Raw genomic sequence first — 26,116 nt, 5'->3', positions numbered from 1 at the left:
ATTACCTAATGGCTTAATTTCCTTTAATTTTGTTGTGAAACATTTTTAGTCCATCACCATCTTTTACTAAATCAAGTCAATTCTTCTTCAACCCACAACTTGTTTTAGAAGCCGCCTAAAAAAACATCATTAGACGACAAAACAAAAAACTTAACACTTTCTCTTTCCTCTTCTACCTTTCAAACGTATGTGTCTGCTCTAAAAACCTTTCGCCATTTTCTCATTATTTTAACTTTCAATTTTTTCTCAAATTATTCAAAATCGTATTATCTTTTGATACAATTAACAAAGCATATCATCTCGTTTCCTTGACTTTCCATTCTGAATGGAGAGAGAAGGAAACGATTGTGATTTGGGAGGTGAAAAATCTCTCCCAACTGCATTTTTGGATGGTAAAGCATCCATTTTTAACTCAACCCTTTTGTTGGATCATGTTGGAGAGGTTATTCTTACCTTATCTTCAGATGGGTTGTCTTGGCAATCGTTGGAGCCGGCGGAAAATGTATGTTTTTTTTATTGCTTTCAACATATTTGTTAAAATTCCTGACTTAGATTGTGAAATTCATACGGGTCTTGTCTTTGTGGGTGTATGTTGGTTTGGTTTGGTTTGCCATCTTTTGTTTAAGTTTCCTCGTATGCAACTTGGATATGTTCTTCAATCTAGGACTTGTTTGGATAAGTTGTTTATCATATAAGTGCATATGTATTAGTTATTTCTATGGCAAAAGATAAAATAAAGTCAAAGTGATTTCATATGAGCATAAGTTTTATTCATAATATATCCTAAAGAGATTATGAAAATAAGCTGAAAAAACTTATGGAATAAGTTGTTTTCTTAAGTATTCCATATGCCGGTAGATAAACTCAAATAAATCTATCCAAACATGCCGCTAAATCTTTAACTGTAGCCTTTTGATTTAGCCTTGAACCTTGATTTTTTTGCTGTTTAAAGTGAAGTTTATGATACGTTTCATATGATCATTGTTTCTTTTGGATGATTGGTTTGACCGCAAGTTCGTATTATGGAAGCTATGCTTAGATTAAATATTGTTTTTCCCTATGAACATGCCTGCAACTGCATTTTATGAAGTGTCATTTTATACTTAATGATCAAAATAACCCTGTTTTTGTTTTATAAAATGCATTCATTGATGAAATATGATGATTTTAGTTACTCTAGGGAATGCCTATGTCACCATTCAACATCCACTAACTAGTAGTAGTGCCACAAATTTCTCATGAATTAGTTGTTACTAACTTTTCCTTACATAATGTTTCTTCCAAAATAATAATTAAAATATTAAATTATTAATTTCATTAAAATTGCATCCTAATTTTTGTTTTCTTCTTCTTAATTTCCTAAATGTTTAATGGAACAGGATGTTTCATATTGTTTAGGCTTTAAATATGTTCCCAAGATTCCTAATGAGATCAAACTTTCGGACATATATGCTGTTGAGTTGATCGATAACAGTTTGTTTCATATGTCAAATCTCCCTCGTTCCACTGAACCTGCACTTTTGGTTCATGACATAAAGGTTTGTTCTTGTTCTTGGTTATGAAATTTTGTTCTTCATTGCTTTATCACATTTCATAGTCTTTTCTTTCTTGCGATTACGCAGATCTACCACTTTATTGTGCATGGTTTTATAAGGAGCAACAAACAACCTTCACAGTGGATCCTCACCGAATATACTTTTGGTCATAAAAATTTGCAAACATGTGAAATGTGGGTAAATCAACTTCATTCATGTTTGAAGCTTCAAGTTGAAAGACCACGAAATCTTCTGGTATGCTCTGATATTGGTCAAACACCTGCTTTATAATTTTACTTTTTATTTTTATTAATTAATTAAAATGAACTTTTCCCAGATATTATTTCTGATTCACTAGGTTTTTGTTCATCCAAGGAGTGGGAAAAGTAATGGCTGTAGAAACTGGGAATCTGTGGCTCCTATATTCTCACGCGCTAAAGTAGAAACAAAGGTGAAACTTTAGTATCTCGAGTGATTTCCTGAATGGATAGCTGCTGATAAACTTATAATATTATGTTTATATATTTTGAAGTCCAATTGGTTGTCTAAGAAGCTCATAACTTTTCAGATCTTATTTTTGAACTGTGGTCAGTGGTTAAAACACGGATAACTCCATTCCATTGATTTCATGCTGTGGAGTTTAATAATTAGAAAACATGCTTCATTCGTTCAGTATATGATATGAATCATACGATTGACTAATCAGTGGCCAATATGTTATGCATGTCTAATAATTGCAAATATATATAATGGAAATGAAATGATTTTGATGATAATTAACACATAAGTTCATCCAATGCAAACATATATTCCTATTGTGTGCAAGTAACTGGTAATCAAATAAGATTGTTGACAAGATCCAAGTAATCGATTTTTCTTTTCTTTTCACCAGGTGATTGTGACCGAGAGAGCAGGACAAGCATTTGATATGATGTCATCTATGACAAATAAGGAGCTTAGCTCGTATGATGGTGTTATAGCCGTTGTAAGAACTTAACTCCAATCTTTTACATTGTACTATATTATATTGAAATTTTGCTGTTTATACCAGCCAGTGTAATATAACAAACAGTGTTAGGTTTATACAGAAATACTAGAAAGTAGATACTTTTTTCTCCTCCATTTTATAGATTACAAAATAGTAGTGGGTTTAAAGAAACTTTCGTGATTATGGTCCTAATCATGGGCTTAAATATTCATACTCTGAAAAGTTTTTGAAGTTGATATGTTTATGCGTAGGCTTCATGTTATTGAAGTTTTAAACCACGGTTTTTGTTTAGATGCATTCATTTAACCTCTTTTCTAGTTTCCTCGTTGCTTTAAAGTGATTTTCTTAGGTTCTTTTGAGTTATTGAATTCTTCTAATTGAGGTGGTTCCAGGGTGGTGATGGATTTTTCAATGAAATCCTTAATGGGTTTCTTTCTCCCAGGCTTAAAGCTCCCTACCCACCAACTCCTCCAGATTTTGCTCATTTGGCTAAAGATAAAGGTGATTCCTTGATTGGCGGTGAGAATGAAATATTAGAAGAGACTTCAAATCAAAGTGAGGACCAGCTTCCTCTGATTTCAAGTCCAGACCAATCTCAGTATAGACTAACAAATTTGAGTGAGTTCAGTTTGTCTGTACTTCATTAAGTTTCAAATAAATTCTTCCTATTTGTGGTCACTAGCCAAATCATCCATTTATATACTTCTTTGATGTCTTTGTCAACTGGAATGAGTTATGAAATTGAGAGCAGATGAAGAGATTTCAGGATAAGTTTAGAAAGTAATTTGTAAAATGCTTGTGATTTGCATCAGCATGTTAATATATACAGGAAAAAATGAATACAAGTTATATTTACGATAAAAATGATTAAGAATTGAGTTATAAGATCCTTTTCGATGCTACATTAACTTTTAGTATTTTGTATGCTGTATTAGTTACAGTCTTCATTCCAACGTTTCATTAAAGAAAATATGTTAGTTTTTCCACATATTTGTTGCCGTGGCTTTTGTAGATTCTGAAGATAAGGCTCCTGAGTTTCCTGTTCCTAATCAATGGTTTAGATTTGGGATCATTCCTTCAGGTTCAACCGATGCCATTGTGATATGGTAACTTTTTTTCTTCCTAGTATTTTCTACTTTTCAGTTCTACTTCTACACAAACAAAAGACATGATTGTAATTTATCCTTGTAGTTTTCTGTTTCTATTTTTGCGAGTTATTTGAAATTCTGAATACAACACTGTGTCTTTTGTAGTACAACTGGAACTCGAGATCCTATAACTTCTGCATTGCATATTGTCCTTGGTAAAAGGGTGCACCTTGACATAGCTCAAGTTGTGCGATGGAAAAAAACTGCTAGATCCGAGGTTGAACCTCTTGTGCGCTATGCAGCTTCCTTTTCAGGGTAATTTCCTTCTTTTTTGCTACCTGATGAAAATCAAATAGGCGTTCTTTAATCATATACTACATACCAACCTGCAGTTATTTTAAAGATATATTTTATATTAATGACTACAGGTATGGATTTTATGGTGATGTTATCACAGAGAGTGAGAAGTATCGCTGGATGGGTCCCAAACGTTACGATTATGCTGGAACTATGGTATTTTTAAGGCACAGGTATTGTCCAAGTGGATATGACATGGTGCTTTGATCATCTCAGCTTTAAATATCATTTCTTGAACTGCATGCTTTTCTTCTTTTACATCTTTTTACTTGCATGGTGAACTATGCTATGTGTCTGCTTTCTCAGTCTTGAACCACTAGACCACTTGCTCATAGATGCTATCATATCATGTTATCACCAAATATCCTAAAAGTTTAAGCTGTTGGGTGAAGGCACATGAATGATTAATCCTTAAGAATTTCAATCTACTAACCTATCACAAAGTTAAAACAACGCACATATCATGGATTTTGTAGCCACAATGGTTGAAATAGAAAACCATTGTTTTATTTAAGTGTCATCAACGAGTTAGTTATGCGAAGCTTCAATCCATTTAATAGATTCTCTTCTTCATCTAATTATGCAATTTTACTAGTTTGAACTCATTTGTTGATTTGCTTCATATGCTAATGGCTGTCTTGTCTCGCCGCATAGAACTTACTTTTTGTATCCTAAACTAGTTTATCACGCAGTTGTGTGTTACTTATTTCAACTATTGGCACTTCTTGACTTCTTGCTTATTTACCTTTACCTTTGCATTTGTTATAAACTTTGTTAATATCATTCAGGTCATATGAGGCAGAAATATCATACCTAGATGTTGAACCAGAGGAAACCAATCTGACTTCCAAAAGGAATCGGCAAAGTAGCCTGTTTAGGGGATCAAAAGCTCCACGCAAATCAGAAAGATGTATCTGCCGTATTAATTGTGAAGTTTGTAACGAAAAGCCAGAGAATGCAGCCACTGAAATCTGCAGCCTAACACCTCATTTATATTCAGATAAGAAAAGATGGGCGAAAACCAAAGGACGGTTTATTAGTGTTGGAGCTGCGGTAATCTCTTGTAGAAATGAAAAAGCACCTGATGGTTTGGTTGCTGATGCACACCTTTCAGATGGTTTCCTTCATCTCATAATGATTAAAGAATGTCCTCATGCTTCTTATTTATGGTAAACATTGTCTGTCTTTCTTTCTGCATTAGGCTATGTTTGGATAACCAGCTTACTTAAACGCTTATAGCACAAACCACCTAACACTTCCCTAGTGTGTAAAAAAATTATAAGATCAAAAAATTATACAACTCATTTCCATTTTAGGAAAAGTAAAGTAATTTTTAAGCAACCAACCATAAATTGAAATTAGTTTGCACACTTAATAACAATATCATTTCTTTGTTGGCTTGTTGAATGATTCAGGCACCTAACTCAACTTACAAGAAAAGGGGGAAGCCCTTTGAATTTTAAGTTTGTTGAACATCACAAGGTTAGTTTTTCCCTAATCCACGCCACCTTATTCCGTTTGCTATTTTACTAACTTTACTTAGCACTTGCAGACCCCTGCATTTACTTTCACTTCTTCTGGCAATGAGAGTGTATGGAATGTCGATGGTGAGATGTTTCAGGCACACCAACTCTCTGCTCAAGTGTTCCGCGGTCTCGTATGCATGTTTGCAACTGGCCCTGAAGTTTGAATGTGTTTTGGCCGTGGTATTAAATGGAACAATGATAAAGCTTATTTAGCACCAACTACCTAGAACTTTTGTGTGTATATATATAAATGTATACATCTGTAGCAATGCCTAAATTTTCCATTAAGTGGAAGATTTGGAGGACCTCTATAGCCATGTTTAGGACTTGTAGGCATGGAGGGAAAACTTTGCTACATTTGAGTATGTATATTTAATCATTGGTTCATGATGATTTTATGTTTTTATAAGATGAATTCTTATATCATGAGGATCAAGTGCAAGTCACCTTAATATTGGGTCAGGGTGGGAGCATGTGATCTTTTATATATGTAGAAAAGTCATAATATATGTAACTGATGCTGTATTTTTAATGAATACATACAGATGACAACTAGCAAGTTAATGCACGAGTTTGTTTGTTTTTATGACCTAAAATTCTTTTGAATTTTAAAAATTTCTTTTCTTGTTCCTTCCAATCGCAAGTTGGTGCCTCTCGTCGATCACTCGCTATTTTATGCGATTAGCAATTATGTTTTAGGTTATTATAGGTTGAAAAATGGAGAACTAATATAATTATTTTATTATTTATTAATGTAATTAATATTAATATATTTGAATATTTTAAAACTAATAAAATAATTTAAAAAAGCTTGACAAAAAAATTGGAAAAAGAATTGATCAATGAATTGGTTTGTAATTGTATTGATTCTGAATTGATTTTAAAAAATTAATTTGTTTTTATAAAGTGAATTTTATGAACTGAACCAAACTATTAATATGGTTCAATTAAGTGCTGTTCATGAACCATAAACACTCCTATTTTACCATTAACCCCTTCCGTAAGATTTTGCTCCAATTGCTAACAAAAAAAATGCTTATGTGATTTTCATTTTCTATTGGCAATTGGATGGATGACTTAATAGTAACATGATGAAAATTTAAAGAACTCTATTAGTGAAATTGAAAAAAAGGAAATTCAAAATGCCAAAATCGTGAGACCAAAAGTGCAATTAAATCCGAAAAAAATGTGACATAACCAAGTTATTCAATGAATAATTGTAGCTCATGTGCCTTATACAAGAAGATGATTGATATTTCAATGATAATATAAGGACCAACTTTGACCCCTATGTAAATACAGAAACATAGAATAGAATCAAATATATTTACACTTGAAATTCAATATTCCTTGTAACCAAACAGCAAGCATGGATGATATTAGTACACACAAAATTGTAGATATTAGTGTATAACTAGTTAATCTAGCTACAATAAAGAAACCATTTAACTAAATATTAACATTGAGAAATATAATTTAGTATGCTAGTATTATATTTTATGAGGTTTTCCACTCCAAAATTGCAGATAGAAGTGTATAATTAGGAATTAGATGCTTATGAGGTAAAACCATATTTGTCATCGGCGATTTGTCATTCTTTAGAAGCCACTTTTCAATTGCATTGCGATCGTATGTATATCCATCTGCGGCAACACAAGGATCATCCATCACATCCTGCATCAAATCAAATACAATGAGCATCTTCAATAGTATTAGCCGAATAGCAGCTACCATCAGGGTCTAGTTTAAGTGGTTGGTGGCAGTGCGTGTGAGTGTTTTAAACTCTGAGATATCGAGTTTGATTTCTACCTGAAGTATAGGGCATATAAAATGGTTGGGAGCTCTGGATTTTATAGTAACTATTGAAGCAGAATATTGAGCTTGAGCCTCATCAGCAACATGTTTCAACCTGTCTAGCATTGGTAGCACATGATTTTTCAAATCAGGTCGATCCTTACGCTTCATCTCCGCACAGCTCAATGCTAACCGAGCTATGTCTAGTGTCTCTTGTAGTGGCCATGATCCTGCTTTTGGATCCAATACATCTGATAAATTACCACCATCAATAGCTGTTTCAACTAAATGAGTAAGTGCTATGGCTGGTTTTGCTGTCAATAACTGTAAGATTACTAATCCAAAAGCATAAACATCAGATTTTGTAGATATTAAACCACTCCTTTGATACTCAGGATCAATGTAGCTGAGTGTTCCAACAGGCGCGGTGTCCTTATACATGGCAGATAAATCATCTGAATTTAGGATTGTAGAAAGACCGACATCACCAATCTTGCTGACAAGGTTATGACCAAGCAAGATGTTTGCCGGTTTCAAGTCACGATGGATGATAGGTTGCGGCTTCGAGCTGTGAAGAAAGGAAAGTGCTGACGCAATTTCCCAAGCTATTCGAAACCTATCAAACCATGGGATTGGGTCATTACTGTTTTTCTGGAGTAGTCTGTCCTCCAAGTTTCCATTTTCCATGTATTCGTACACAAGGCATCCGTGATCAGGACATGCACCAAGAAGAAGAAGCAAGTTTGGATGATGAATTCTGCTCAATATCTCTAACTGGAAGCAAAGAGAAGATATTAGTCTTGTTATGTAGTTCAAATCCAGTCTCATACTCATTAATAGATGAAAATTAAAGCATTATATAATTTTTTTGTCTTACGATATGGAACAATGCTTACCTCTTGCTGGAATTGCTTGCTTTGGCAGTTTCCATTAGAGTGAAGAACTTTAACAGCAACAGTTGTGTAATGCAAAGTGCACTTATACACTACTCCATATGCACCCATTCCGATTCTCAGATCTTCAGAGAAAGACGAAGTAGCTGAAACTATTTCATCCCACGTAAAGATTCGGTACGGAGGTGTGGAACCACTCAGAGCACCCTCAAGCTTTTCTTTCTCTTTGGCAGCATGAATAGCTTTTAACTCGGCTTCTTTTCTTTCTGCAGCTTCTCTTCCAGCACGATGTTTCAGATATTCGGCTTCTCTTACTGCAGCTTCATATTTCTCTCTTTCTTGATTTGCTAATTCCTCGGCCATCTCCTCGTTAGCAACAATCTCCTTCATTTTCATGGATTCTTCTAATCTTCTCTTGTTTAGTTCATTCAGCTGCTCAAAGCAATAAGAGATGTTATTTCTCTTGGGTACAGTTCAAGGGTAATCTTATAAACTGATATCGTAGTATTTAAACACAAGTTGCACTATGAAACCCTAAGCTTGATTAATAGAAAGGTTCAGGCATACGGAAAGAGAATTCGTCCTCTAATCACTAACATAGCGTATTATATCTCGATGACAGCTGATAAGAAAGAGACATTACCTTTTGTGATGCATCAATGTTCTCACTTTGAGCTACTGCATGCATTCCTTGTGCATGTCTTAGTTCAAGTCTCAACTTTTCCAGCTCAAGGTTATAATTTTCCTGATTATAAAAGACGACAAAGGAAGTTAAATTGCAAAATGAAGTTGAATCTAACAAGAATTTGGAAATATGTACTATTTCATCAAGTCAAAAGAAAAGAGAATTCATCTTACCTGTCTATTTGGTTTTGGAGGTTTAGTACCTTGTGGCACATACTTGGCATGATTTTGACCGTAAATGGAAGATTCAGTATCTGAAATGCTTCCGCCACTAGAGGCCTGGGTTAGAGCATGATCAATATCTGAACTTATAGCATCATTCTTTCTCCCAAGATCTAGAGACTGGCCTCTAAAATGATTAGTTTCACTTAAATTAGGACTCGTGCTTAGAAGGGTCTGATCTATACTCGAGAGAGCTTTATGTCGTCGTGTTGTCAAGGGATAGGAATGTAAAGCCGCAGATGATGCAACTGAGCCAAAATCTGATATACATTCAAACATTGATTATTCTACACAACAAAGTCGGATTTGACGTTTTTTATGCAATACTCGCTAAATTTCCGTACAATGGATAAGCAGATCTTTAAAACTAAGCATACTAGAATTGAAATCTGTGACATGCTAGTGCCAAGAAACTTCATTCTTCCTACAAGGTATTTTATTCCGTACCATACTGTAAATCTTAGATTTTAAACCACAGTATTGCAAAACTTGCTATCGTTTACCTGTCTGAGAGGTGGAAGTGTAGTTCGATGAGCTGCTCGACGAAAAACTGGTTTCACTGGTGGTATCATCTACAATGTTTCCGTCAGTCTGCATGTCTGACTGCCGTATGGACAATTTTCCTTTCGAAACAGCATAAACTGTACAAAATCTTGGAGTGCGTACTGATATTTTTGCAGACAGACCCTTCTGTTTGCTGAAATGCATTGTTTAAAAGTAGTAGGATCAGATAAAGACCATAAAAAAATTCAATGATAGAGAAGTGAATGTAAATAAAAGATAACCTAATAAAATTCAAATGTGCACATATTGGTAGCCTAATACTTAGCATGGCTATCCAGACATAGATCACACCCAAGACTAGACATCTGAATCGTGACACATTATAGCGGATGGACCAACAGATCCTGGATATCTCGGATACAATCTTACAATTTTAGTTAGGCCTTACTCTCAAACCCTACAAAACCGGCTTGAAACCGGCTTGTTAGGTGATTGAGGCATCCCTCTTATAAACTCATTTTCCGGTTATATCTTATCGAATATGAGACTCTTAACAAATGGAACATAACCCTAATCCACTCCATGTCATTCAAACAATCTAATCATATCCTAAACTGTCAATAATTGATCTATCTAGTATCATGTTAACCAACTTCCGCTTTAAGATGCTCAAGGTAAGTTTACATCAGCATTTGAATAAATACCTTTTAAATATACCAGAAGATGAAGCTCCAAGGACAAGTTTGGTAATAACATTCTTAGATACTTCCTCTGCTACTGCAGTTGCTACATCATCTGATTCAATCACTACAACATCTACACGCACCTGCACAAACAATAGTATAACAATGTAGATCCTATACTATAGTACACTAATTATTGTAATTAATCAACATGAACAATAATACGTTACCTTTCTCTGCTCACACAAACTCTTAAAAGGTAGAAGCATTTGATTTGTTTGCCACTCCACTTCCCTTCTGAAAGCATTTGCTACATCATTTCGTACTTGTGAAATAGGAAGCACATCTCCCACTGGAAGCACAGAAAAGTTGAATTATCATAACAATATGTTAATCATATTTTCTTTGTTTGAGAGTGTTATAAAAAGATACGAAAAACACAAACGGAGAATACACAATATTTGTTCACAGAGTTCAGTCAATTGTGCCTACATCTTTGACTGCAGTCCAGTTTACATTACCCCTGAACCGAACCCAACATAAACCCTTAAAATTAAGAACACTATAAAGTAGCAACATAATAACACATATTATATATATCTTACTTGGTGTAGGAACTCCATTTATAACAGCTCTAACATGAATTAGCTTGAAGATACTTATCCCTTCATGAACAAATTTATCAAGTGCCCATTGTACAACATATTTGCTTTTCTTATTACCCTTGATTGCTAGACCAACAACTGAAGTTTTATTATTTTCATCTGCCTCTTGAACCCTATCCATCTCTCTTTCTTAACTTGTTGGTTCCTATGGAAGGACAATTATCCAGAGTTCAACCGACAGGTAAGTAAAATCTGACCAATGATTGTCAAGTTCGGATTAGAATTAGTTGGAAAGTGAAGATTTGAGAGTATATGAATAAATTAGTATTAGGGATTGTGAGAAGATTTCAAACAAAAAAAAATCAAGAAAAAAATCACAATTAGTAGAACAAATAAAGAGTCAAATCAAGGACAAGTTCCAAGATTCATATTCAAATAGTTGAATTTCATAAGGTCAAACTATATATATATTCAACTAGACATGTAGATGAACATAGGAACAAAGAGAGTAGGAAAGATTCAGAAACAATAACAAACTTAACAGATTATTAACTAACCAATTAAACCAACTTTGAATGCTTCATTGCTTCAAATCCTAGCATGCTCATGTATGTTTAAATACACACAAGAAAAGAAAGGGAAAAAAAAATACAATAACTATATTAACAGATTTATAAACTAACCAATGAAACCAACTTGCTTTGAACTTGTTGAGTGGTTGGCTCAAAATCTTAGTTAGAAAAGAAGATAATCTTATTTCCTATCACTTTTTTGTCCTGAAGCTTCAAATAAAAACATTAATAACTGGATACTCCAAAATCTCTCATAGAAGTTAAGTTTGTCTTACTACAATTTTAATTTAAAATGATTAAACATTTATATCTGATAACCTTTTTTTTTCTTGTACGTAATTAAAATAATAAATATCATTTGAAATTTATAGATATCGCGGATTTAAATCCAAGACATTATCTCGGTTATTTGACATAATGAATTTAACATTTATCAGTTGAATTAGGACTTTTATATAATTATTAGTATTATTTTTGAAACACATTTTTTAGGAGGATTTAAAATGACGGTTTAGTCCTTTTGATGGATGTGAAATGTTGCTTTCTGGTAATTAATGAGGACAACTAATAAACAATCCATTCAAGCAATTAAATAATTAAAAAATACTATAAATAAAAGAAGAAAGTGTCAATATCAGTGTAAATTGGATTTTTTTGGGATACAAATGTAAATTTAACTTTAGTTTAAGGATTAGTAACTAACTAACAATAACAATGTCAAATTCAAATCTATGATTCAAGTAAGTTAACTGACATGTCATGTCTACACACTATTCAGTCATAGAGCCAGCCCATAGATAGTGACAACTTTATCATATATGTAGTGAATGTTGGATTGTTATTTATCACTGTGTTTTTTGGATGTATTATATTATTTTTCTAGAACTCATGGACTTGAATATATTGTTAAACTTAAACACATGGGATATTCATATATTTATTTGAATTTATATTATTTGTTAAACTCGTGGGAACAAAGACATATATTTAATAAAATGACAGGAATATTTCTAGACAAAATTTTTAAATTAAGAATGAGAACAATATTTCAATATAAATAATACAAGCAAAGAAATATGTACAAGTCTAGAGAAGTTCAAAATCAAGTGAGCAAACTTGTTAAAAGTTAAATGGAGATGCAGGTTGTTCCTTGAATGCACTTCGCGCCTTTGATGATACGAAGATTGTTCCATAGGATTCCCAGAATAGATGGTCGAATTATTTGCATCTTGGTCTTAATTACTTTAAAGTGGTCTCATATCTTATGTGAAGGGAACCCGTGTGCGGATAAACTTGTAAATTTAGGCATGCTTACACACAAATGACGTGGTGGAATTCTCTACTCACAACTCTCCGGGATGAGTTTTTACGTGATAAGTTATGATTCCCTTAATACTGTACCACTTGTGATTGTATTCCCTCTTGTTTCTTTGGGGTAGGGCCTAGTCTTCCGTTGAATTTTTTTTCCCTTTACGCGTTTTTATTTTTACTATTTCACTACTTAAGTAGTGAACATTATAAAAATGAATTTTTTTTAAGAAATTTTGTAAATGTCATCCACTACTTAAATAACAGATTGTAAAAAAATAGTAGATGTTTTTGAAAATATCTACTATCTAAATAGCATACGATAATATTTTAGTAAATTCGTAGAACGCAGACGATCAAAAGAAAGAAATTCGCTCGATTTCTACCGTATCAAGCGACATGGGCCACTTGGATGATAATTGATAAACGTAGCAACTAGTTGGAGCTCTTTATGGCATTATGGTACTTCCTCTAATTCTACATACAGGTATATCCTTGAAATATTCCCTCTTTATCACATTATTTTTTTGAATTAATCAAAATTTCTTTTGAATAATATGTAAGTTTTGAATATATCTTTTTATTTTTTTTGAATTAATCAAAATTTTCTTTTGAATAATATATAAGTTTTGAATATACAGTATAATTTTAATTTTTATTGACCAACTCATCTATTTAAGATAGCAACAATAAATTTGTTCAAGTAGTAAAAATTTTGGATCGTTTAAGATAGTCAAGAGTTCAATTTCTAAAATATGTGTATGAAAAAAAAAATGTCCTATAAATTTTCCGACGAAGATATAAACTTCATATATCATAGATCCTAAAAAAATGTAGGCATCAGATAATGGAAAAAGTAATAGTATCATTAGTATGCTATGCTGACAAGACAAATAAAAAGTAATTGATACTGTATAACATTAAAATTTGAAAGATAACTACAAAAAAAACTCCACAAAAATTGACAACTAAAAGAAAGATAAAGTTAGTGACTAAAATGCTGATGAATAAAAAGTAATTGATATAACATTAATTAAAGTTTAAAAATGAAAGATAACTACAAAAGAAGCTAAAAAATTGACAACTATAGAAAAGATAAATTTAGTGACTAAAAAAAATATAAAGTTATTGATTTGTTTGATAATAAAAATATCAGCACAAAATAAACAAATCACACATACAGTCACACAGACATCCTGATTTGTTAGACAGCTGAACAAATTTGAACTAAAAGTTAGATAATTTAAAACAAACAAAGATATTAAAGTAACAACTACTAATATACTAACCTTTGTCTATCAAAAAAATGTTAGTTTGAATTTGATTAATCAATTAATATACAAACTGTAATACATATTACATACAAAATAAGACAATAGAATCAAATTTATCTACAATGAAAATTCAATTTCCCTAACCAAAATCTGCAACCTACACACTGAATTTTAAGCCAAGCTACATTAGACAAACTAACTATTTAACTCAACAATATCAACATTGAAAAAAAGATAATGTAGTATCATATTTCTTTAGATTTCCATTCCAAAATTGCTGATAGAAGTGTGTAATTAGGAATTAGAATCTTATGAGGTAAAGCCATGTTTGTCATTGGTGATTTTTCATTCTCTTTAAGCCATTTTTCAATTGCTTTTTGATCGTATGTATATCCATCTGCGGCAACACAAGGATCGTCCATCACATCCTAAACCAAATCAAAGAAAGCATAATGAGAATCTTCAAAAACATTAACAACATAAGAAGATTGTCGAAAGCAATGTATATCTTATATCTCAAGCCATTATAGAAAAGGAGTATTTGACTACCTGGAGTATAGGGCAGATAAAATGGTTTGGAGCTTTGGGTTTAATAGTAACCATTGAAGCGGAATAATGAGCCCTATCGGCAACTTCTTTTAACTTCTCCAATGTAGGAAGCACATGATCTAACAAATCAGGTCGGTCTCTACGCCGAAGCTCCGCACAACTCAAAGCTAATCTAGCTAAGTCTAATGTCTCTTGAAATGGCCATGATCCTGCCTTTGTATCTAATATATCTGTTAAGTTGCCGTCCTCAATTGCTGTTTCAACCACATGAGTAATTGCTGTTGCTGGTTTTGCTGTCAACAACTGTAACATCACTAATCCGAAAGCATAAACATCAGATTTCGTAGATATTAAACCACTCCTTTGATACTCAGGATCGATGTAGCTGAGTGTTCCAACAGGCGCCGTGTCTTTATACATGGTAGATAAATCGTCTGAAGTGAGAATCGTAGAAAGACCAATATCACCAATCTTGCTGACAAGGTTACCACCGAGCAAGATGTTTGCAGGTTTCAAGTCACGATGGATGATAGGTTGTGGCTTTGAGCTGTGAAGAAAGGAAAGAGCTGATGCAATTTCCCAAGCTATTCGAAACCTATCAAACCATGGGATTGGGATGGTACTGTTTTTCTGAAATAGTCTATCCTCCAAGCTACCATTTTCCATGTATTCGTACACAAGGCATCCATGATCAGGACATGCACCAAGAAGAAGAAGCAAGTTTGGATGACGAATTCTGCTCAATATCTCTAACTGGAAACAAAGTGAAGATATTAGAAATCTAATGTGAGAATACTAGAAATATATCGTTGAGAAAATAAGCAATTTGCCATCTCAATCAAGAGTGTATAAAAGATCTTCAGAAAATTAAAGAACTATATACTTATTGTTATGTCTTATATATATCATAGAACAATATTTTTCATATAGCTTCCATACCTCTTGCTGGAATTGCTTGCTTTGGCTGATTCCGGCAGAGTGGAGAACTTTAACAGCAACAGTTGTGTGATGCAAAGTGCACTTATACACCATTCCATATGCACCCATTCCAATTCTCAGATCTTCAGAGAAAGATGAAGTAGCTGAAACTATTTCATCCCACATAAATTTTTGGTACTGAGGTGTGGAACCACTCAGAGCATCCTCTAGCTTTTCTTTCTCTTTGGCAGCACGGATAGCTTTTAATTCTGTTTCTTTTCTTTCTGAAGCTTCTCTTTCAGCACATTCTTTCAAATATGCAGCTTCTCTTGCGGCAGCTTCATATTTCTCTATTTCTTGTCTTGCTAATTCTTGAGCCACTTCCTCCTTAGCAATGATCTCCTTCATTTTCATGGATTCTCCTGATCTCCTCTTGCTTAGTTCACTTAGCTGCTTAAAGCAATAACAGATGTTACTTACTCCATTTGACAATGCCAATCAAAAGATTAAATTCCAAGTATGTAGAAAATATTCATCGTCCAATTGCTACTCTAGAGTATTACTCCCGAAATTCCATGTAAAAAATTGTACTTATTCGGTAGCAGACATGGTTGAAGAAAAGAAGCTAGAAGTGTTTCTGGTCAAAATAAAATTGGCATTACCTTTCGTGATGCATCGATGTTCTCAGTTTGAGCTACTGCATGCATTCCTTGGACATGTCTTAGTTCAATTCTCAACTTTTCCAGCTCAAGGTTAAAATTTTCCTGATAGACAAACAACCACAAAGAAAGTTCATTTGCAAATAGAAGGTTAAGTCAAATTGCAAATATATATCACGTAAATCATCATTGTCAAAGAAAGAAATTTCAATTACCTGTCTATTAGGTGATGCAAGTTTAGAAGCTAGTGGCGCATCCTTTAAAGATTTTTGATCATAAATCCAAGTATCAGTATCTGAAACAATGCTTCTGAAACTAGAGGCTCGACTCAGACCACGGTCAAAATCTGAGTTTCTAGCAGAACTTGTAGCAACATTTCCTCGTCCAAGATCAATGGACTGGCCTCTAGAATGATTAGTTTCATTCAAACTAGGAGTTGTGTTTAGAAGGTTCTGATTCATACTTGAAAGAGCTTGAAATCGCTGTGTTGCCAAGGAAGATGAATGTAAAGCAGCATATGATGCAACCGAGCCAGAATCTGATATACATCAAAGCATTTATAATTCTACCAAAGACGAGTAAATCTTTTTTTAATCACAGTTTTGCGAAACTTCCTATTTGTATACCTGTCTGAGTGGTAGAAGTGTAGTTTGATGAACTGCTGGAGGAAAAACTGATTTCACTTGCGTCATCTGTAATGCTTTCATCAATCTGCATGTCCGATGGCCGTATGGACAATTTTCCTTTAGAAACAGCATAAACTGTACAAAATCTTGGAGTGCAAACTGAGATTTTTGCAGACATCTCCTTATGTTTACTGAAAGCAAGGCAATGAAGGTATCAATCAAATGAAGTATAATCAGATGAAGAGTGTAAGAATGCAGAGAAAATGTTGAGGAGTTAGAATAAATAACACAAATGAAACATGATTTTGTGAAGATGAGAATTTGTGTTGGATGGTCATACTAAAAAATATGATTATGTTGGGTAAACTGGACCATAGTATTTGGGATTTTGGTCCTCCTAAATCACAGTATTGAGTTCCAAGCTGTCATCAACGATTAGCCCTGTAGTGTGATTCCTAATAAAAATGTGCGAGTAAATGATTCTGTTGCCATTATAGAACTATCTTCTTTTAACAATTAAATAAAGGTCCTTAGTGCATTGTTTCATCCTATGTAGAACTGACACTTAAGATTGAAAGCATTGACACTTAAGGTTGAAGGCGTGCCTGGTGTCCGACTATCTCACACCGACACATAAGATTCAAATAGTTCACTATCTCAAATTATTACTGGTATCAACGATGACATGCCAGTATCGTGTCTGGTGTTCGTGTTTCAATAAATACCTTTTAAATAAGCCACCAGATGAAGCTCCAACAACCAATTTGGTTATACCATCCTTAGTTATTTCCTCCGCTACTGCAGATGCTACATCATCCGATTCAATCACTACAACATCTACATGCACCTGTTCCAACAACAATATAAGCAATATATAAATGTAGATCCTAATATAATCCATTACTTTTTCAAATTAATCTCCATATGAACAACAATATCTTACCTTTCTCTGCTCACACATTTTCTTAAAAGGTAGAAGCATTTGATTTGTCTGCCACTCCACTTCCTGTCTGTAAGCAGCCGCTACATCATCTCGCACTTGTGAAATTGGGAGAAGATTTCCCACTGGAAGTACAAAAATGTTGAATTATCATAATTAATTAAATAATCTTATAAAATCTTTCACTGCTATATCATAACTAGCATCTATAGTCACTTATGCATAATCAAATTACTTATATTATATGAAAATCTTAGAGTTAGCCATGTAAGTTACTATCCTTATCATGCTGATAACTTTATACATGACCAAAAAACATGTTCCAAGGTTTTGCATTGTTGAAAATTGAACGTGAAGTGTGTCACACACAGACTAGAGATATGACCTAAGTAGTGTTTATAAGGCTTAGGCAGACGTCCGCATCTTAAAGGCCAGTTTTTGTGAGGTTGAGTCGTGTTAGTAAAAGTTTCCTAACTTTGATATATAATGAAAGACTGCTAACCATAAGTCATAACAACCCTTTGTCACGATGTTCGGCCAATTGTGTCTACATCTTCACAAAAAGAGTGGCTGGACGAGTTTTCTATTATGCAATGCTTAGGGATACACAGTACAAACTTTGTTAAAATACTATGGTCCACTACAGGTTTACCCCTGAGCCATACTGCGGAAGGAACCCACGTAGTCGTAACTCAACATAAGAATGAACCAAACCTCTTAATTTAACAAAAAAGTAATTTGCAATTTTTAAATGCATAAAATTGTTACTTTGTATTGTCAATTTTTTTCCTTATTTTGTAGAACATAATAAACAATTATATTACTTGGTGTGGGAACTCCTACTATACCAGCATGAACATGTATCAGCTTGAAGACAATCATTCCCTCAGGAACAAACTTGTTGAGTGCCCACTGTACCACATATTTGCTTTTCTTGTTACCCTTGATTGCTAGAGCTACAACCGAAGACGATGAATGCCGACTTCTGTTACTTTCATCTCTCTCTTGAATCCTATCCATCTCTCTACCTTATGTAGAACAAAGCGAATTACCTGCAACAATAGAAATGAAACAATTAAGAAAAAAAAAAGCTCTACCAAAGTACGAGACACCAAAAACGTAGCAGTGACACAGATACAGACACAAAAAACGATACTGACACTAACACGGAGACAACAGCGAACACACCTTATTCGTGTCGATGCACATAAAGCAGACACTAAAAATCAGGATACTCCAGCTTTGTAATAACTATTTCACATTAAAACACTCGCATCATAAACTTCTTCAAAACAAACAAACCTTTGTAAATTGTTTCTATACCAAATATACAACATTACAAAAACATAAATGTAGTGAAGACTTAGGAAAATATATGAATATTATAGTTTGTGAAAATATCATAAAAACAAAAACAAAAAAAAAAAAATTCCCCAATTGATTAAACAAAAAAACAGTTAAATTAAGAACAAGGGTTTCAACTATCAACTTTCAAACTACAACCTCAAATAATTGAATTCCTGAAACATAATTCTAAGAAAAAAGGGTAGATTCATAAACCCTTTTGATTAAAGACACAAAATTTACAACAAACACAACAGAAAAAAAAAACAATAACTACCTTAACAGAATTTTAACTAACAAAAAACAAACATACCAGGTTTGAAGTTTGAAACAATTGAGTGCAAAAAAAATCTTAGCTGGCAAAGAAAAAGAGGTTCACATTTCTGATGAATGAAACCATTTTTTGAAGCTAAAAATAAAAACTTCAAAACATGAGACAAGTTTGGATTGTTATTAAAAGTCTTAATAGAAGAAACTGTGAAGAAAGAAGGTGAAACGTGACAAAGTGAATAATGGACCCCACAATTTCATCATGCTGTAAGTTGAAACTACAAAATTTCAACTATTATGGCTGGTGGGAGTTAAATAATTCACTACCATTTTTGGTTTTTATTTCAACTACTTTCATTGATGTCAAGTCAGTGCAGCCATTTTATTTTAAGACCAAATTTTGAGGTAATTTTAATTATTTTCTTTCAAAAAATAATAATTACCTTTAAAATTATATTTTTTTCTGTGGAAGTTATTAACCATAGAACTATTTTTTGTTCAAAAAATTAATTAAAAACAGTTGACCCATATCATGTGATATTTTATTCAGTCAAAGTGTCAGCCGCCAGAGTCAACTCGTTTTCTAGTGAGTTTAGAGTTTAGTAATCATAATCATATCATATATTAAGAATAATATTAAGGTGATCTACCGTGAACCGGTGTTTAAAATTATCTGAAAATTCCAACGACTGTCTATAATATTAATTAAAAGTAAAAAATTTACGACTCTCCTAATCTTTACAGTTGAAAAAATAACATGATTGGTGTCAATTTCATACGAATCACTAAAGTAGGTTCATTAATTTAATGGTTAAAATGTTTATTTAGAAATAAATTATACTATATCAAGCAAAAGTAAACCCATAAATAAGGACTTGGTGTGCTTCTAGAAAAAGAATATTTTTAACAACTTTTTTTGTTATCTTCTTTGTTGAGGGTATATCCTTTGTTCAAACTTGATGATTCATGAGTGATAATGTCAAATGGCAATGGAAAATGATGTGAAAAACGTTAGAAAAAAACAACTAAAATTGCGTTTACAGGCTTTGGAACTTAGCGTGAAGTAACAAGGAACCAACGACTTATTATTTTTTAATTAATCAATTGCTTAATTTTCATATTAAAAAATGATTAGTGATAGAGATTGTGTTATGTTATCTTCTTCTTCTGGTCCTATATCTATATACATTAACTAATCTATATATTTTTCATAAGTCTTACACGTGTGGCCATTAAATGTAATAGCGATCGATCACTACACTAGTTACCTTGACAAAATTTGAGAAAAATGTGTTTATCAGCTTCGGATTCTAAATTCGAACATATATTTTAGATAAATTACATGTTTGAATTCTATAATTCAAAGGTCTTTTAAGCTACAAAGATGGACACAATCAAAATCTGATGGAAAATGAACTTACAATGTCCGGATTCTATAATTTAAAAGTCGAAAATTCATAAACTTTACATATTCAGATCATAGAATCCGAACCTAGTCGACACATGATTTACTAACACGTCGGCCAAAATGCACCAATAGTTTGTGTGGTCTAGAATGCATAGATAATTTATGTGATCTACAATATAAATTGGTGTCTTGTTAATCATCTAACATAGCTGTAGTTTACTACAAACAGAGGCAAACCACCTTAGCCATTCAAAATGAATTCTAACATAGCTGTAGTTTACTACAAACATAGGCAAACCAAACATGTTATGTGAGAAACCTTCCTTCCCTTATTTCCTCCACAAATAGAATTGAAGAACTGCAAGCAACAAGTTCTCTGTCAGTTCTTCCCCCCAAACTGAAGCCCTCCAATTCATCCATAAGAAAATCTTGTCCCAAATCTTCTTTGTTTTTGAATAGTTTGCAAACACATGGCTTGATGACTCAAGTTCATTGAAGCAAAAAATTCAAGTTTTTTGAAAAAAATCACTTTCAGGCCTGAAACCATCTCAAAGCTTCTTAAAATTGTTTTTATACTCCATAGATTATCCCATGATCCTTCTCCAATCAAGATCCTGTTGTCTGCAGACTGCAGAATGTCGTAATTCAACTCCACATTGACTCTGAACTATCCTATCTCCACTGCTTTATGGGTCAACCGCGTTAAACTCTCAGACGCAATGATGAAAAGAAAAGGCGAAAGTGGATCGCCTTGTCTTAAACCTTTTCCAACCGTGAACTCTTCCGTTGGGCTGCCGTTAACCAAAATAGACATGCTTTTTTTTATCTTATGAACTCAAATGAGAAACAAATCTTGTTTCAAAATATTACTCAAAATTTTGAACATGGAGTAATATTTCGCCGCCATCGGTGCTTACCTCCTGTCATCTCCAATCCCTCACCCAAATCAACCATTTTGGTATTCCTTGGTGAGGAGAGGTTGGATTTTGAGTAATATTTTGAACATGGAGCCAATGTTGATCATGTGATCATTACCACAAAATGTGCTTTAAGTGACACATTTCATACATCTTAGTGTTGAAAATCTGTTTTGTTTTCTAAATTATCATTGTGACATTTTGAAATGGATGAATATGGCAAGTGTTGACAACAAAAAATGAGAGCAATTTGAAAATATAAAAGTTTAATTTACATTTACCAGTAAGTATTGGAATGTTTTGATAAACAATATTAACTACTAGTTGAATCTACTGTATGTATATTACAGCTTCCTTCAAAAAGAAACAATGTCATCACCTATAAGCTCACAAGCAGTTGCATAAAGAGCACATTCAAAGACTAACTAAGATCTGCTAAGTCAAAAGATCTACTAACAGCTTTCAACCAAGAATCTGCTTTCTTTTTCCTCAAATCCTCAGCCATTAAAGGACGGAAAATATTTGCATTTTGCAGCTTATCCTTTGAGTCGAAAATGTAATCTTCTTTCCATACCCCAACTGCTAATCCAGCTGCATAGGCTGCTCCGAGTGCTGTTGTTTCTATGTCAACAGGTCTAATCACTGGAGTTGCCAACAAATCCGCCTGTTCAATATTATCAACAAAAATTCTATCATTGATGTGAAATGCAACCAAGTTTATGGATCAACCTATCATTCTATCAAGGTAAACATTTCCAGTAACATGCAGACAAGGCCTAAGTTATGTTAAACTATATCAAAAAGTTAGAAAATATGGAATTTGAAAGAAACTGTTTCATAGAACAAAATTCAAGGTTAGTCCAAACCTGAGTCTGCATCAACAGATTGTTAACAGTTGCTCCACCATCTACCCTAAGCAAGAACTCCTCTTTATTGGATTGATCAGCTCCAGAATCATTGTGCATTGCATCTATCACATCTTTGACTTGAAAACAAATGCTCTCGAGCACAGCTCGAGCTAAGTGACCCTTATTAGTATGCCCCGTAAATCCAATAAAAACACCACGAGCATCATCACGCCACCACGGCGCAAACAATCCGTTGAAAGCAGGAACGAAGTAAACACCACCATTGGATTCAACCGCTAATGCCATAGCCTCTAACTCCGCAGCATTAGAAATGAGACCAAGACCATCTCTAAGCCACTGCACCGCAGCTCCAGCAATACCAACAGATCCTTCGAGTGCATAGTTGGTTGGAGCATTTGGACCAAGCTTATAAGCTACAGTAGATAGAAGGCCGTGCTTTGATTGAACTACTCCTTCTCCGGTATTCAGCAGAATGAAAGCACCTGTTCCGTAGGTACTTTTTGCTTCACCTTTACGGCACACTTGTCCAAGCATTGCCGCATGTTGATCGCCCAAACAACCAGAGATAGGCATACCGGAAATTGGCCATCCAGCTGCAATGTTGCCTATAACCTCCGAATTACTAACAATTTTGGGTAAAATTTCAGGAGGGATTGTGAGTGCTTTCAAGGTGGATTCATCCCACCTTAGAGTTTTTAGATTCATCAGCATTGTCCGAGATGCATTTGTAACATCGGTAACGTGTAATCCTTCGTTCACCCCACCGGTTAAATTCCATATCAACCAAGTGTCTACGGTTCCAAACAATGCATCCTTTTTCTTTATAGCTTCCTTGACAGCATCCACATTTTCCATCAACCACAAAATTTTCAAAGCACTGAAATATGTGCTAATCGGCAAACCACAACTCTCGACAAAATGAGTTCTACCGCCAGATAACTCATTTTCAAGTCGCCTGTTTCAAAATAATAATAACATCTATGACATTTCAAATGATGGCAAAAAGGCAACAAAGGAATGAAATAGTGCACCAACTTCAACCATGGAACTAACAACAAAAGCTGGACACTTGATAGATTGATAGAATTATAGAAATAATCAGAACATTGCACAAACAGATCCTTATGGCTCAAAGACATAATTACACCACATTAATGTGACACATGGTTAAATTCAATCACTTAAATTTTCTAAGACTATTGTTCAGTGTCGGTGTTTTATAGTCTCCTAACCAAATGAATTATACTTAACATGCAAAGTTTCGTTTCTATAATATGAAAGAAAATATAATGAAATAATTTCCTTAACTCAAATCAATCATCCATCAATTCAGGAAAGTAAAGGGAAAAAAAAGGAGGACCTGCAAATAGAGGCAGTACGAACGTCCATCCAAACAATAGCTTGGTGAAGGGGAGAACCGGTGGATTTACTCCAAACAAGAGTGGTCTCTCTTTGGTTAGTGAGACCAATTGCCTTCAACCCTTTATCCACTTGGAATCCATTAGCTGTTGCCTTATCTATTGCCTTTGTCATACAAACCTTCACACTCTCCAATATCTCAATTGGATCATGCTCCACCCACCTTCCAAATCAAACACAAACCCATCAAAATTCTCAACAAAAGAACAAAACTTACAATGAAAACAAAGATGCCATAATTACAAACCCAACAAAAGTTTCATCAAAACTTCACAATGAAAAGAGTAAATCATTATTATAATCTCAGAGACATTGCATTTATAGTCTCTGAATGTATCAAAATTACATAAGCATCCTCAAATCTATCTTTTATTAATAACCGTTTATGAAGCACTGACACGAAACAGTATCCATGCTTCATAGTTAATTGTATGGATCAAACTGACTACATGAAAATACATTTGAGGACCAAACCAACTAACTAACTAACTAAAGGTACATTCAAAAATCAAACTACTGACTACCTAACACACATTTAGGTATGTTTTTGTAAATCCGATACATCCAGGACTATTGTTACAGAGCCTCAATAAAATGATGGTTTACTACTCCAATGAAATCAAAGATGGGATGTGACTATCAAAGTTTTGATGAAAAGAACAAAATTTTACAATGAAAACAAAGCAAGGGTGTGACCAAATTACCAACACATGAAAACTTTCAAACAAAGAATAAAACTTTACGATTAAAACTAACCATAATTACAAACCCATCAACATTTTGAATTAAAGAACAAAACTTTAGAATGAAAACAAAGAATGGTTGGACATAATTACCCTGCTTGTGGATGGAATTGAGTGAACTCAACTTGGTGAGATCCAATTGGTTTAGCTGATTTGTCATAGATTATGAATCTGGTACTACTTGTTCCTTGATCAATTGCTCCAATGAAAACATCTTCTTCTATTGACATCTTGTTTTGTTATTGTTCTTCTTCAGACCAAAGTTAGACTATGATGATGACGAGATGTTGTTTTTGTTATCTGAAGAATGAATTGTGTTAGAAAATACTAAGAAAAAGACTATGATGAATAAAGCAAGAAGAGTTAGTGAGAAGAATTGCAAGTGGCGTGTGAATATGTTAAGGAATGCCTTTAAGTTTGAGACTATGTTAAGGAATGCCTTGTTTAGCCAGTCCTCTCAAGTTCCATTCCATGTGATGCTGACAAGATGACTCATTCCTATTTCTAGGGGGGGCCATACTTTCAAACTTTATTAAACACATGTACTTGTATCAGATTCATGTCGTTGTCATTATTTATGATTTTTTTTTTTTACAGTATTGATATTTATGAATTAAGTATGATTAATTATTGAAACTTTTTATTGACACTAAAAAAAAATTGGTTACATTTTGAACCGACTAAAATATCCTTAAACACAGTTTGTGTACGTGCAAGATGTAAATTGAATTAACGTGAACCCTTAAACCGAGTGTAAGTGTGAACTGAGTTTATGGAAGATTATGTGAACTGAGTTTACTCAGGTTATATAAACTCAATTTACGTATGATTTGAAGTCTACTTTACGGATATGTGATCTTATGTTACTTTAGCAGTTCACATAAACATTTAACGTAGATTACATTTACTAACGATTATATAAAGGACAATTTTGGTATTATGATTAAATTTTAATGAAAATTGGGTGTAACTTGGTTTTTTTGGGTGTGACTAGAAAATTTCTTAATTATTTTTCTGATGTAAAAATTTTAGGATCAGGGGATAATGTCTCATTCGAATGCAAAAAAGACCCTAGAGCTCAAAAAACACTCACAAATTAAGGAACTGAAATCTCCCAATCCAATGTCTGTCTTTTTACAGCTAGCCCAAACATTTATGACTCTTTCTTTACAAAATGACTAATGTGAGACTTAATTGAAAATATTTAATAACATTAGTCCTTTAGGACAATTTTAAACACTAAACTGATCAACTCAAAATGACTACTAATAGATTCTTTACAAGTTTTGAACGACTGCAAATGAGTATGATGTTGCTGGTGTTGTGGGATTCAAGTTGTTTGGTAAATTGCATGACGGTGTCACCACTACTGGCTTGGTTTTGACTGTGACTCAAGTCTCAAATGTTGTGGAACAATGGTG

The 26,116-nt window shown here is 33.5% G+C and overlaps 4 protein-coding genes across 14 annotated transcripts; 1 reads left to right on the top strand and 3 right to left on the bottom strand.

The window, feature by feature from the left end:
• Positions 1–13: 13 nt before the first annotated feature.
• Positions 14–6,062, top strand: LOC123913898 (ceramide kinase). 2 transcript variants are annotated; one of them, XM_045964799.1, is made up of 12 exons: positions 14–502; positions 1,380–1,538; positions 1,623–1,790; positions 1,894–1,986; positions 2,428–2,520; positions 2,916–3,141; positions 3,536–3,629; positions 3,777–3,926; positions 4,040–4,141; positions 4,757–5,137; positions 5,384–5,450; positions 5,521–6,062. In XM_045964799.1, the coding sequence occupies exons 1-12, from the start codon at positions 326–328 to the stop codon at positions 5,656–5,658; spliced, it is 1,848 nt and encodes a 615-aa protein (XP_045820755.1). In that variant the 5' UTR covers positions 14–325; the 3' UTR covers positions 5,659–6,062. The 2 variants fall into 2 exon arrangements, with proteins under 2 accessions (XP_045820755.1, XP_045820756.1); XM_045964800.1 differs by having other exon boundaries at positions 365–502; positions 1,399–1,538.
• A 621-nt stretch (positions 6,063–6,683) lies between these two features.
• On the bottom strand, positions 6,684–11,876 carry LOC123916202 (U-box domain-containing protein 35-like). 7 transcript variants are annotated; one of them, XM_045967595.1, is made up of 10 exons: positions 11,563–11,876; positions 10,880–11,131; positions 10,505–10,626; positions 10,296–10,417; positions 9,591–9,784; positions 9,040–9,347; positions 8,825–8,926; positions 8,185–8,613; positions 7,304–8,062; positions 6,684–7,168 (listed from the first exon to the last, which is right to left on the bottom strand). In XM_045967595.1, exons 2-10 carry the CDS (start codon positions 11,058–11,060, stop codon positions 6,992–6,994), a joined length of 2,394 nt encoding a protein of 797 aa, XP_045823551.1. In that variant the 5' UTR covers positions 11,061–11,131; positions 11,563–11,876; the 3' UTR covers positions 6,684–6,991. The 7 variants fall into 7 exon arrangements, with proteins under 7 accessions (XP_045823551.1, XP_045823553.1, XP_045823550.1 ...); XM_045967597.1 differs by having other exon boundaries at positions 10,880–11,084; XM_045967594.1 differs by having other exon boundaries at positions 10,880–11,084; positions 11,437–11,757.
• Positions 11,877–14,055: 2,179 nt separating this feature from the next.
• LOC123913741 (U-box domain-containing protein 35) lies at positions 14,056–19,712 on the bottom strand. Of its 4 annotated transcripts, none has more exons than XM_045964581.1 (10): positions 19,383–19,712; positions 18,550–18,777; positions 17,729–17,850; positions 17,511–17,632; positions 16,786–16,976; positions 16,375–16,697; positions 16,163–16,264; positions 15,522–15,950; positions 14,583–15,335; positions 14,056–14,461 (listed from the first exon to the last, which is right to left on the bottom strand). In XM_045964581.1, the coding sequence occupies exons 2-10, from the start codon at positions 18,743–18,745 to the stop codon at positions 14,279–14,281; spliced, it is 2,421 nt and encodes an 806-aa protein (XP_045820537.1). In that variant the 5' UTR covers positions 18,746–18,777; positions 19,383–19,712; the 3' UTR covers positions 14,056–14,278. The 4 variants fall into 4 exon arrangements, with proteins under 4 accessions (XP_045820537.1, XP_045820539.1, XP_045820540.1 ...); XM_045964583.1 differs by having other exon boundaries at positions 18,574–18,777; positions 19,383–19,701; XM_045964584.1 differs by having other exon boundaries at positions 18,574–18,777; positions 18,914–19,698.
• A 2,192-nt stretch (positions 19,713–21,904) lies between these two features.
• On the bottom strand, positions 21,905–25,170 carry LOC123917403 (glycerol kinase-like). Its single transcript, XM_045969105.1, has 4 exons — positions 24,789–25,170; positions 23,894–24,115; positions 22,531–23,488; positions 21,905–22,328 (listed from the first exon to the last, which is right to left on the bottom strand). Exons 1-4 carry the CDS (start codon positions 24,923–24,925, stop codon positions 22,086–22,088), a joined length of 1,560 nt encoding a protein of 519 aa, XP_045825061.1. The 5' UTR covers positions 24,926–25,170; the 3' UTR covers positions 21,905–22,085.
• Positions 25,171–26,116: the final 946 nt, after the last annotated feature.

This window comes from Trifolium pratense, linkage group LG3 (assembly GCF_020283565.1).
Source record: "Trifolium pratense cultivar HEN17-A07 linkage group LG3, ARS_RC_1.1, whole genome shotgun sequence".
In the NCBI taxonomy this organism is placed as follows: domain Eukaryota; kingdom Viridiplantae; phylum Streptophyta; class Magnoliopsida; order Fabales; family Fabaceae; genus Trifolium; species Trifolium pratense.
The sequence above is the reverse complement of the archived record's forward strand: the minus strand, read 5'-3'. Positions and strand labels throughout refer to the sequence as shown.

Bases quoted from the DNA above. Each gene is read 5' to 3' on its own strand.
- LOC123917403 (XM_045969105.1), bottom strand. From the start codon at position 24,925: ATGTCAATAGAAGAAGATGTTTTCATTGGAGCAATTGATCAAGGAACA. The intron at 24,116-24,788 runs GTAATTATGTCC...TTGATTTGGAAG, and splicing joins CAATTCCATCCACAAGCAGG to GTGGGTGGAGCATGATCCAA. The intron at 22,329-22,530 runs GTTTGGACTAAC...AATATTGAACAG, and splicing joins ATCTGTTGATGCAGACTCAG to GCGGATTTGTTGGCAACTCC.
- LOC123913898 (XM_045964799.1), top strand. From the start codon at position 326: ATGGAGAGAGAAGGAAACGATTGTGATTTGGGAGGTGAAAAATCTCTC. The intron at 1,791-1,893 runs GTATGCTCTGAT...CTGATTCACTAG, and splicing joins AAAGACCACGAAATCTTCTG to GTTTTTGTTCATCCAAGGAG. The intron at 5,138-5,383 runs GTAAACATTGTC...TGAATGATTCAG, and splicing joins CCTCATGCTTCTTATTTATG to GCACCTAACTCAACTTACAA.
- LOC123913741 (XM_045964581.1), bottom strand. From the start codon at position 18,745: ATGGATAGGATTCAAGAGAGAGATGAAAGTAACAGAAGTCGGCATTCA. The intron at 16,698-16,785 runs GTATACAAATAG...GATGTATATCAG, and splicing joins CACTTCTACCACTCAGACAG to ATTCTGGCTCGGTTGCATCA. The intron at 14,462-14,582 runs GTAGTCAAATAC...GATTTGGTTTAG, and splicing joins TTATCTGCCCTATACTCCAG to GATGTGATGGACGATCCTTG.
- LOC123916202 (XM_045967595.1), bottom strand. From the start codon at position 11,060: ATGGATAGGGTTCAAGAGGCAGATGAAAATAATAAAACTTCAGTTGTT. The intron at 9,785-10,295 runs GTATTTATTCAA...AATGCATTTCAG, and splicing joins TCTTCTGGTATATTTAAAAG to CAAACAGAAGGGTCTGTCTG. The intron at 8,063-8,184 runs GTAAGCATTGTT...CTTTGCTTCCAG, and splicing joins GCAAGCAATTCCAGCAAGAG to TTAGAGATATTGAGCAGAAT.